The 12,201-nt window shown below is 38.1% G+C and overlaps 1 protein-coding gene across 13 annotated transcripts in view; it reads right to left on the minus strand.

Moving 5' to 3' along the window:
• Positions 1–12,158, minus strand: part of SLC10A7 (solute carrier family 10 member 7) — a 268,939-nt gene extending 256,781 nt beyond the window's left edge. For 3 of the 13 annotated variants that reach the window (XM_082389032.1, XM_082389040.1, XM_082389033.1), the window contains exons 1-2: positions 11,826–12,119; positions 5,880–5,962 (exon numbers count right to left, since the gene is read on the minus strand). In XM_082389032.1, the coding sequence (XP_082245158.1) occupies positions 5,880–5,962; positions 11,826–11,925 (183 nt within the window). In that variant the 5' untranslated portion in view covers positions 11,926–12,119. Of the gene's footprint in view, positions 1–4,976; positions 5,019–5,879; positions 5,963–11,825 lie in introns of those variants that run through there. The other 10 variants (XM_082389037.1, XM_082389038.1, XM_082389041.1 and 7 more) reach the window with 8 other exon arrangements.
• Between the last annotated feature and the right edge of the window lie 43 nt (positions 12,159–12,201).

Genomic DNA, 12,201 nt, shown 5'->3' on the forward strand with positions numbered 1-12,201 from the left:
TTTTTCTATAAAATTTCTGAAGCATTCTAATTTCTTTCAAATACAGTATACCCCAACAATTCAGATTTGTAAAATTCTGGAACAGGACTAAGCTAACTACCTTTACACTAGTATAGATTTCAGAATTGTTGACACTGCAAACAAACATGTATGTTTAACTATTTAAAACAAAATCTTGTTTAAAAATTTTGGCAGGACCTAGAATTTTAATTAAATTTGATAATTAACCTCTATTCATTACACCAGACCTAGCAAGGCCTCAATTTGGCAAGATGTTACTAAATCTACACACAAATCATAATTTTTAAAAATGTTTTCCCCAACAATATTCTACAATTCAAAAGGGCTTTTTCCCCAAAATCTACTCACTAGATTTCTTTATTAACATTTACTGAATAGCAGCTCTGTGCCATGCTCTGAGCTTGCCACTTTATGTATGTTATCTCATTTAATCCTGAAAACAACCCAGTTAGGAAGGTATTATTATCCCTATTGTACTGATGAGGAAATGGAGATTGAGAGTGAAGCTCAGAATCAAACCCATTTCTGGCATTCTATCAAACCCACTCACTCCTGCTTCTCCCACCATGTCACACCACTGCCCCAGGAGAGAAAAGATTTGCATGAATCATGACACACCAGGCACATATTGTAAGTCTCACAGCTAAAAAAGGATACTCCGGTAAACTTTGGGATTTCAATATGTACAAACCAACAAGCGTTTACATTTGAATTTCTTTGAGTTATGTGGTTATTCAGCAAAAATAAAACAAATTCAGAAAGTAGTAGAATATAAAACATGCAGGCAGTCATTAAACACATTCAAAGTTGCCAGAGATTCACTGGTTTATAAACATAGCACTGTCATGTCCCCCACCTCCCTTAGTTCAAGTAAGTCATGAACTAGCCTCACAGACATTAGCCAAAGTTCATGGTGTGATAAACAGTAGGTTAATGCAGACTCATTCACTGGTCACCACTTTCTGCAATCTGTCTCATTAGCTCCCACCATTAATCTCCCTTCATGTTACACAGCAGTTCCAGTTTAATCACAATACGTCTCTAATGGCATCTATGGAACTTCTGGAAATCTGGGTCGAATGCAGGGCAACTGGAAAACACTGTGCAGACTGGAGGCCACACTGGGTCCATGGATCAGAGCTAACATAAAAGGAGCCATCTTTACAATGAACCAGAAGTTGCACCCCAGCGAAAACTTGAGCACCAGTAGTTCCAAGAATTCTCAGCAGTCTTGAAACCAAATCTCACTCAAATACACTCAGAGGCATTCTTAAATAACCAAATAAATATCAGTGGGTTTTTTATTTTCAAAAAATGAAAATAAAATGATTAGCCAGAAGGCAGTAACAAAGGCATTTGCATACACTTCTCATAGGAATATAAAACGCTGTTAACTTTTCTGAAAAGTAATTTGGGAGAATATCTCAAGGACTATAATAGGATTCATATTCTTGGACCCCGAAATTTTATGTCTAGGCATTTCTCCTAAGGATATAAAAAGTGGTTACAAGCATTTATATATAGAATTGGTTGATAGTCACAGCATTATCTATTACAGTAAAATCTGGAAACAGATTTTAAACTTATATGTCCAAAAGTGAGGAAATAACTAAATAACTTAAGGTAGCAACAGAGTGTTAAGAGCTATTAGAAACTATGTTAAAACTGTGTAGACAAGGATGTAGAAGTTCAGGGTCTCTCCCTACTTAACCAACAGGTGTCTCATTGGCACAGCCTACGAGACCAACCTAGCAACTCATTCCTTCAGGCGGCAAACACTTACCCAGCACCTGCCTCCTTTCTAGGTACTTGGACTATCTCTCACAACTCAAACTTCACATATCATCTGACCCAGCAATCCTACTTCGAGGAATTAATCCTTCATACATATTCCCAAATGTAGGAAATGACATATTTTTAGGTTATCCTTTGCAGAATGTTTATAATAGCAAAACCCCATAAGTTACCTAAATGCCATTCAAGAGAAGATGAGGAAAATATATCAAGACACATTCAAAAATGGAATATTTTTCAGCATCCAAAAAGAAACAGGGAGTTTTTTACGTGTTGATATGAAACAACCTCCAAGATATGTGTTTTGAGTAAAATAAGGTAAGGTGGCAAACGGTATAAAACACCACAGTTTGATAGGGGTGGGGGGTGATACACATATGTATGTTTTGCATAGACTATCTCCAGAAAGATACACAGGAACTGTTAACATTGGTTGCCTCCAGAGACGAGAACTGAATATTTAGTAGAGGGGTAAAAAGAAGACTTCTCATCGTATATACTTTTGTACCTTTTGATTTATGTTCATAAAAGTAAATAAAATATAAATTATCTTATTTTCAAATATGAAGAAAAATTAAATGAAATATATTACATGGAAAATTACTATTATACACTGTCATGTATTAAAAATAAAATTGTATGTGTGTATGTATGTGTATATTTATGCAAGTATGTGTATACATATATACACATATATACATATATACAATTTTTTAAATATTTTATTTTTAAAGTAGTCTCTATATAAAAAATACGTTTAGGGAAAAATGGGCTAAAATACACACAAATGTTAATAGCAGTTATTTTTATTCTTTCTAATCTTTTTACATGGGGAAAGACTACTTTTGTAATCATGAAAAAAGTTATAAAAAATAAAATGTAGTTAGAAAACACTAGTTGATCTGAAAAATGACAGTAGAAACAACTGATATTGTATCAAAATAATGGAACAGTAAAGAACCCAGCAAAATGAATCACAAGGGGCCACTATGTTGGGTCCTCAGGGGCCTCTTAACAACAGGCAAATAACAGACAGGAAGTGTTTCCAAGAAAGATTTTCAAGACTGTCACAAAAACCCAGTGTTCTATATTTTCTATATCTTCTTCATACAACCTTAAAGATAAAATAAGCTTGCCCTGGAAAAGAAAAAGCAAGTAAACACTATAAAATTCAAAATAGTATTATTCCATACATATCCATGTAGAATTGAGGGCCACATACTCAAATAAATACCATCATGAATAATTGAAGAGTTGATTCCACATGACATTTTATTTATTCACATGTAATACAGGTCGAATTCCATTAAAATAAACTTAAGGAGATACTCCACATACCAGGGCCTCACTGACAGCATCAAGAATCGCTTAAAATCAGAGGCTCTGACTGGGACTTAGAAATATTTTCATTACATACCAATTTCCCTCCTAACCCTTATTTGACCTTTATTGGATTTGCTTTCTGAGAGTCAGCCTCATAGCTCTGGGCTGGAGACAAGCAGCAAGAGCCTCAAGTTTAGAATTTGCTGTATTTATTTCTAAGCTGATGGGATTTTTAAAAAATGATCTGTTTAGGAAAATAAAGGAAAGCCGGTATATTCTGGCCTAGTGGGGACCCTTTTCAGGCCCGGAGTTTCCTGTTCATCTTTGCTTCTGTGTCGAGCCAAGTACAAGTGCACAAGGTGGCAGTGCCTTGTGGCCACAGGCGCTAAATAGGTACTTGTTTAAATGAGATTGGTCTTATCACAGTCTCTTAAGTAACAAATCCTCTGAAACTGTAGGTCTGAAGTTAGCTAAATATGAAATATACTTCGAATGTGACCTTATTTCATTTCACTACAGCAAAATTTCAGAAACCATTTCAACAGGTGTGTCACAAACTAGAAATCAACAGTCATAAAACCGAAGATTTAGCATTAAATGATTTAGCATGCTTTTTAGCATGAAGTATTAACATAGAGTCCTTTATAACTTGAATAAATGAACAAAACAAATTTTAGAATACACATCATTACCTCAATGTATAAGTAATACTACATGAAATGTTCACTATAAATCAAACTTGAGTGGGGCCAATGTAAATGCTTTCAAATAAACGCAAGTTAATTATAACCTACTGTCTCCTGTGTGCAAAAATGCACTGTTCCAGGACCTAACAGGATACAAAAATAGTAGTCCGAGCTGAAATTAGTTTAAGATTGTTAACTAGAAAACAAATAACAAGAAGTTCACTACCCCCTAACTTACAACTGTTTGGTTGCCCGGGAAATTAACAGGGCTTAGAGATGGCTTAACATTCCATCATGATGCAATCTAGGGCATCTTAAGTTAAACGGATGTTGAAAATGACTTAATGTTGTATTAGTTTGTAAAGGGCCTTTAATATGGAAGAAGTGGCTTTGATGGCTACTTAGATACCACAATAAAGCACAGGATCAAGGCATTTCATCGTTAGATCCAAATTAGCTGGATGATTCTGAAGGTTTCCTAGGTGCTTACAGAAGAATTCGGTCCTTAGAGAAATGCTGGTAAGTATGACATTCTTCCTTCTTCAGTTCCTCCATCCCGCAAAGTTGGCTGCTTGACAGAATAGCATTAAGCAAGAAGCTAAAGGAGTGAGAGAATCAAATCTTGCCGGATTTCCCATGGCATAAAGAACACCTGTAGCCATTAAGCAGCCATCAGGGGACGTAGTTAGAGCAACGTCCCAAGTAGAGGACTTGGGTAAGGCAGCTGTTCCACAAAGAGCATCAGACAAGGCCAGCAGGAAGACCTCCAGGGAAGATCAGTCCAGCACCACGGGAGTGGCAACTATCTTTCTGTATCACCAGGTCTCACATTTCAGAACCAGTAGGAGAACTCAGGTGTTGACAGAAAAAGCCTGGGCCCCCTTCAGCACTAATCATAGTCCTTTCGTGGCAATATAATTTCCAAAAACTAGAATTCAACGTATTTAGTAAATCCCATTCTAGGTCCGTTTTCAAAAGAGCAAGTAATTAGTGAGAATATTTCAAATTCTTGAGACAAAATTTCTCAGACACTACACGGGGATCCCATTTACATCAAAAATGCCCCATTGATAAGATTTATACCAACCTGACAACTACAGAATACATAAATTTAGTAAAACCATGCTTTTTCCACGTCACTACTAGGATGGTCAAAGAAGAAGGTAACTAAATTTGGTCTTCATTCAAAGCACACTTCAAAGAAAATAAACTTAAAATAAATAAAGGCAAGACATAATGCTGAAACAAATTTTACAGCCATTTCCAAAAAAACCCAAAATCCTGACATAGTACGATTTCCCTATCTACATAAGAATAAGCATCTTAGAATGACAACTTTAGAAACTCAATGTAATTTCTTCAAAAGTAAATAGGTATTTTCTCCTCTTTTTTTCTTCTACTACAATTCAAAAGAGAATCATAAATTCTACGCATTCCTCTCTTGGATGTAAAAATGCCTGGATTTGTTTAATTCTATAAGAATCCCATATTTAGTGACACCTAGATCAGTAAATAACATTACCTGTGTGTCTTCATAATAGATTGTGGCTTAGTATGAAAAATTCCAGCATTTCTCTTAAAGCATTTATTAATATGTAACAGATATACCAGCAAAGAATATACTTTTAAAAAAATTAGTTAAAAATTATAACATAACAAGCATCACTTGAGCAGCATAGGTCCTAGAAGCAAAAGATAATCCACAAGTTGTGGAAACCTAACTAAACATCAATAGCTCCAGTGTGCCTCAGTGCCGCTATAGTGACCACCACAATCTGAGGAAGACCTGAAGTAGATGTTTCCGTTCAGTTGTTGTACTGAAAACATAACCACTATAAACACACCCTTATTCTCCATGCCGCCCAGCTATGCAGTATCTATAATATATAGGTACAAAATGCAAGTCCTTTGCTGCAGTCCAAGTTCTCTTCTGTGATAGTGAAGCTTCAGACTGTACCTACACATGGCTTTACAAAAGGAATCTGAAATTTCAAAAGAGTAAGCACGAATTAAATTTTTCTCCCTGCTTTTCATGTGCCCCATAGTTGACAGTACCTCCGTATTTAATGATAATCCACTGTTAAAGAATATTGTTGCGACAGCAATGTAGGAGACAGTTATTTCTGGCATCAGTGGTCCTAAAGAGAGAGAAATGAGTCACTGTTAGATAGGCATTTCCTGTAGATAACTTGATATGAAAGGAGAATCCATTTGAGGAGAATAAATGGTACTTTAAATCTCAGTGTCGCCACTAACATACTAATGTCCTGACAGAGTTAAGTGTTTGCTGTGATGCAGCCTAACTCCAGAGAGGATTTTCCAGAAGGCGAAGACCATGGTTGTCCAGTGCAGCACAGTATCCTCAGAGCAGAAAAATGAAAATAAATGCTGCTCTCACACGGGAGAGCAAATAGGCCACGTTTTTCCATATTAGGTCCTCTAATTTTATCTGCCATAGTAAATGTTGGCTCTGCCGACATTTTGATTTCTGAATTCTAGCCACCAGAGTAATTTCTGGGAAAAAAAATTTCTGTTGTTTGAAGCCACCCAGTTTGTGGTAACTTATTGTGGCAGCGCTAGGAAATCAACACATTCCCTCAAGCCAAACAACAGGACCACATCATGGTTCCTCCATTGCCTGTAACCCTCCACCGTTCCAATAGATACTGCTCAGCAAATAAGACCAAGCTGGGGAAAAATCACCACTCAGTCAGTCAACAAATATTCACTGAGCAACCACAATGCTACATTTTAGGCATTTGTAGCACATCAGTGAATAAAAGAAACAAAGAGCTCCTCAAACACTGCAATACCTAAGTGTCCATAAACAGATGAATGGATAAAGAAGATGTGGCACATATATACAATGGAATATTACTCAGCCATAAAAAGAAACGAAATTGAGTTATTTGTAGTGAGGTGGATGGACCTAGAGTCTGTCATACAGAGTGAAGTAAGTCAGAAAGGGAAAAACAAATACCGTATGCTAACACATATATATGGAATCTAAGAAAAAAAAAAAAGGTCATGAAGAACCTAGGGGTAAGACGGGAATAAAGACACAGACCTACTAGAGAATGGACTTGAGGATATGGGGAGGGGGAAGGGTAAGCTGTGACAAAGTGAGAGAGTGGCATGTACATATATCCACTACCAAACGTAAAATAGATAGCTAGTGGGAAGCAGCTGCAGAGCACAGGGAGATCAGCTCAGTGGTTTGTGACCACCTAGAGGGGTGGGATAGGGAGCGTGGGAGGGAGACACAAGAGGGAAGAGATATGGGAACATATGTATATGTATAACTGATTCACTTTGTTATAAAGCAGAAACTAACACACCATTGTAAAGCAATTATACTCCAATAAAGATGTTAAAAAAAAAAAGATAATTATGTGAGGTGAAGGATGTGTTAACTAACTTGATTGTGGTAATCATTTTGCATATTTAAAATCATCACATTGTACACCTTGAACTTATTCAATGTTATATGTTAATTATATCTCAATAAAGCTGGAAAAAAGAAAAAAAAAAAACACTGCAATACATTCTTCTAGATACCTGGCATTTACTCAAATCATTTTGCTGTGATCTGAGAAAAGGCAGCAAAAGGGAGAAGGCAGGGAAAGAGGCATTACACTTCAGGGCAGTGAAAGTGGTTCAAAAACTTAAAAAGAAGTACATTTTTCCCCCCATACTTGTGAGTGAATCTGTCTCAGCTGCTCACACTTCAAAATAATATTTCCTCAAAAGCTGAGGAAGGCGATTCAGGAGCAGATTTGAAAGTCAAGGAATCTGGCTTGTTTTGGAAGTAAATGCCTTCCAGGAATTTTTAATATCCTGTTTGGTTTTTTTACAAACTCATATCCTTTTTCTTTTCCTCCAACCCCTTGCTTTTTGTGAGACCCATTTTTGTCAACTGTGCTTCCATCCACAGTGGTACCCCAGATTTCCTCTATAGGATGGGTTATAGTTAGCAGTATATTTGCAAGCAAGAGCTAGGCGATGTGTCCAAAGATGCATCCCCATAGCAAGCACATGGCATTGACTTAGACCACATGTTTCTTCGGGGCAGCTAAAGCATCTACCTTAGCTAGCCAACAACTGGATTTCTTAAGAAGGTAACTCTTCCTACACTCCATGCACATATATATATAAATACACATGGCAGCTATTAGGTAACTGGCATAATTCACTGGAATGATTCCTTACTTTGAATGTTTTAAATCCTAGAGACAGGGTATACTGTTTATTTTTATATTGTTTTTTTTGTATTAGATGCACATCCAGATAACTAATCCATCAAAGGACCTGGTGAGGCTCTTCCAGGGCTACCTACAATGTACCTTTTTAAAAGGGAAGGAGGAATTAATTCTGATCTGGGGAAACCTAAGGCCCCTTTGAGACAGCTGCTAATGGATTGCCCACGGTGTGAATGAATGCAGAACTAGAAGCAGGCAGGGCTGAAATAAAAAGCTGGTAAATATTTGCACAGAGGTGAGAGTTGAAACTACGCTATGAAATGGTATGTGGCCCCTCTCCAAGGTAATGATTATATCCTCCAAGTCATGAAAATAATGAGATTCAGATCTTGAGAAGGCTACAAAGTGCAAAGCGGAAATATGTTTTAACTCTTCCTTAAACCAAAGCAAAAAAAAAAAAAAATGTTTATCAGTGAAAATGGAATGGAGTAGCAACACCAAAAGAAAAACTGGCCGTAAAAAATGAAGCGATTTTGGGACTTCAAACCCATGTTTTTTAATGTGGGAGTGGAGTGTGGGGAAAGAAGATGATCTGGAATGTTTAGGAATGCAAGGAACTGTTTCATCAAATCTACTTATCATCTAGTAAATTTCATTCCTAAACCTAATCTAAGGTATTCATGCTAATATTCTTAAGTTTATACAGTAGCATGTTTCTGGTTATGTTTTCTTAATGCAAAAATGAAGCAATTTCCTTTTTAGGATTTATGTCTTATTAATGGCAAAAATTTTAGTTAAGATGCAGGTAGAAATGAGACGCTTTATCTGTACTTCCAAAGAAGTAAGCCTTTCTCTTGGAGAATGAATGGCACAGTGTTGAACTCTGGTAAACTCTAAGATGTGCATAGCTCAGGGCTCCCCTGGGTGGAAATGAAACAGAGTATCTACACCTCAGGATCTACAATTTACATCTCCTGTGGCTCTTTACTTTCAACCTTCTATATATTTTAAAATGAAATGTAACTGAGTAAAAAGAACAGGGAACTAAAAATTAAATTTTCCATGCTAGTACCTGTTACACTTTTTCCCATATGGAAAGTCATTCAACCTCTCTCACTTCAGGGTTCCTACCTCTATAAATTTCCTGCCATACATAACTCACCCACTGGCTATAAAGGTTGTTTTTAAAGGGAGGGCAGAGCAAAGGTGTGATCCTTTAAGTGTAGAAGTCTTACACTTCAAAATAGAGTCATTAAGGTATTGATCCAGGTAAAGGTGAAGTGAGCATCTTAAGTTGAAAACAATCAAAACTTTCTACTGAAGAGAAAAGAATGTCTAGAAAACTGTTCGACTGAAAATTGTTCAGTCAATGTGAGCACATTAAAAATGCACACGCATTCTAGTGTACGGACTCAAAAATGGAACTTCTGACTAAAAGTGACAAGCAAAAAGAGGTGCTTTAGATCATTCTGTAGAGCAGAAGAGGACAGACCACTTTCAGCCACCATTACTCTCCTTGTTCCTAGATTTTTGTTGTTTTAACTGATGGGGTCAAAGTGTTATTTGGTACTATTAGGAAGTTTGTTTTTATTGAAGAAGTTTTACAGGTGGGAAGGTCAACTGAAGTACGAAGAACTTAGCCTGACAGCTTATATATGAAATCCCAAACAATTGTTTGTTTAACTTTTGTTTTTAGAAACAGTAACTTTTACACTTGGACAGATCTCAAAAAATCACATGAATACACGGTTGTCTAATATTACCTGATTCTGCTCAGCTTCTTTTGGCCTAAAAATCAGGGCATGGAAACCGTCTTTATTACAGAGAGCCTTTCTTTATAACGGTTATTCATTTTTAGTGATTTTTTCCAAGAATATTTGGATGGATGTTGCAACTGGTATGAAATAAAGGAGAATCCTGGTCCCCAGTCCTTCCTCTTCCCTAAGCTAGCTAACCTGACCTAGGGTGAGTCACGTGACCTGAGGTCTCAGTATCTTCAGCTGTAAAAGAAGCATGTTAGCTTAAAATAAAGTTCCCTCAGCTCTTAAGTCTCCTCTTTTATAATTAAACAAACAAATGAACTCTCCTAGATCAATGGCATAAGGACTAGTGAAAATGGGAAACAATATTTCTAAGATACAATAATTCCCAAAACTTCAAGAAGCAGAGTCTGAGGGAACAAATAAGATTACAGAATCCATCTCACACGCGCCACTGTGGGGAAGCCCTAGGGAAATGATTCAGCAATCGACAGCTCTCCTTCCCACTGAGCAGCCTAGGAATATAAGAGAAAAGGAATTTTACCAAACCTAGTCTCTGCAGATCTCAACTTAAAGATCACACATCACCTGTAATTTCACCTTAACACTGAGCGAATCAGAGATCTAACCCTAGAAGCTATAAAGTCTGCAAGTGAAGCTAGTGAAATATACATTCCAGATCACCACAAAGATGCTCTCTAACATTCTTACTACCTGGCTAGCTGCAGGGACAGGGGAACTCATTGGACAGAACCTAAATACCAACCTTCACAAGTTTCCCCAAAGCTCACAGAGAAACTATGTCAAATGAGAAACTGGTATCTTCAGCGGGGTAACCCCAAACAGCTTTACTCTCACAGTTACCCACCCTCCACATTTTGTACTAAGTTGAACATAGAAGAAAAGAACATAAAATAAACCAAAAAGTTTGAATCCCCACTACCTTTGTCCAAAAAATTCCTTTTAAATGTTCTCTGAAGCTACCTCTAAATGGAGGTATTGAGGGTAGAGGGTAGAAGGAACCACTCTTCTCCTGAGAGATCATTTCATTCACTTCCATCATGTTTGAACAAAAAGGTTCAAATAACTTCAAATATCCTCCTGACAGCTTCCTAGCATAAAGATTGTGTGTGCTCACTTCGGTTCTTATCTGTCCTTGCATGTGTAAAACCTGTCAATAAGCGTGAAAACTGCTAAACAAAGTCAAACAGACAATGAACTGAAGAAATTCAATTAATGTTTATGGGACATGATTGTCTAAGGGTGGGAGGAGGGGGTCGGGGGGCATGAAAGGCTAACGATATTTCCAGTCGTTTCCACCAGTGCCCATCCACACATGACAAGGATCCCACAATTCAGAGATCTGGGTGTGATTTTTAGCCCGCCTACATTTCCTTGCCAAAATACACACTACACATGGTCTAACACAGCCTGGATCTGTGAGACTGCTAAAGGTAGCAATTGAGTCCCGGCAGCACACGGAAGCAGTTGAGTGCAACGTGTCAGTCGGTTTGAGAGTTTGTGGAACGGCAGCAACTGCAGCAAATCATCACCCTCCAACATGTGGGCCAACAAATCTGAGTTGGAAGAGGCATGGGTGTCCCTTTTTCTTCCTCCACTCCTTTTTTTTTTTTTTTTTAACATGGGGGAGGGGAGTGTCGGAAACAGACAAGGTAATGGTGTCCACTCCAAGATAGATAAGGAGCTCCTGGCAACCTACCGTCCCTTGGGATAGGATGCTACTTTGAAGGCAAATAAGTTTCAGTCTCGGTAACCTCACTCCTTGACACTAAGGATACTCATTGATTGTTCGCGGAAAAGGCAACCTGCGTTCAAATTCCCTTGCCCCGTTCCTAATTATAAATCCTCTCTGGGGCTGGCAAATTAAAAAATCAGCAAGAGGGCCAAAAGACACCTTGGACTGGTCAGTGCCCCTAAGAGAGGCAGACACTCCCCGATTCCGGTCTCCCCTCCTTCCCAAGACTCGCAAATTAGTTCTGAAGTGGGAATCGCGGTGGAGCATGCAGAGGTGCAGCACTTACCCCCATTCACCCCTATGGACGGCTCCAGCTTTGCTCCGGCGATCGCCAATACTATTCCAATCATGAACCATTCTTTCCTCATTCTCTCCAGTAGCCTCATGTTTGTTAGGGCGGGTGGGTTTTGTTTATTTGTTTGGCTTTTTTTCTTTTTAAACTGCTATCGCTTAATCCCCGGGGCGTCTCCACACTTTCCACGGTCCCACCTGACATGCAGCAGAGCAAGTCAAATTGCTACTCGTAAATTAAAGACCGGGGGATTGCTCCGGCTGCTTTGAGGAGGGCTGGGAGTAGTAGTATCCAGTGACAGGAAAGTCTCACTGAGCGCCGCCATCACTACCGTGCGCCTACTAATAGACGCGCACAAGCCGCCGCGGCT

This window comes from Balaenoptera borealis (genome assembly GCF_965194805.1).
Source record: "Balaenoptera borealis genome assembly, chromosome: 4".
NCBI lineage: Eukaryota > Metazoa > Chordata > Mammalia > Artiodactyla > Balaenopteridae > Balaenoptera > Balaenoptera borealis.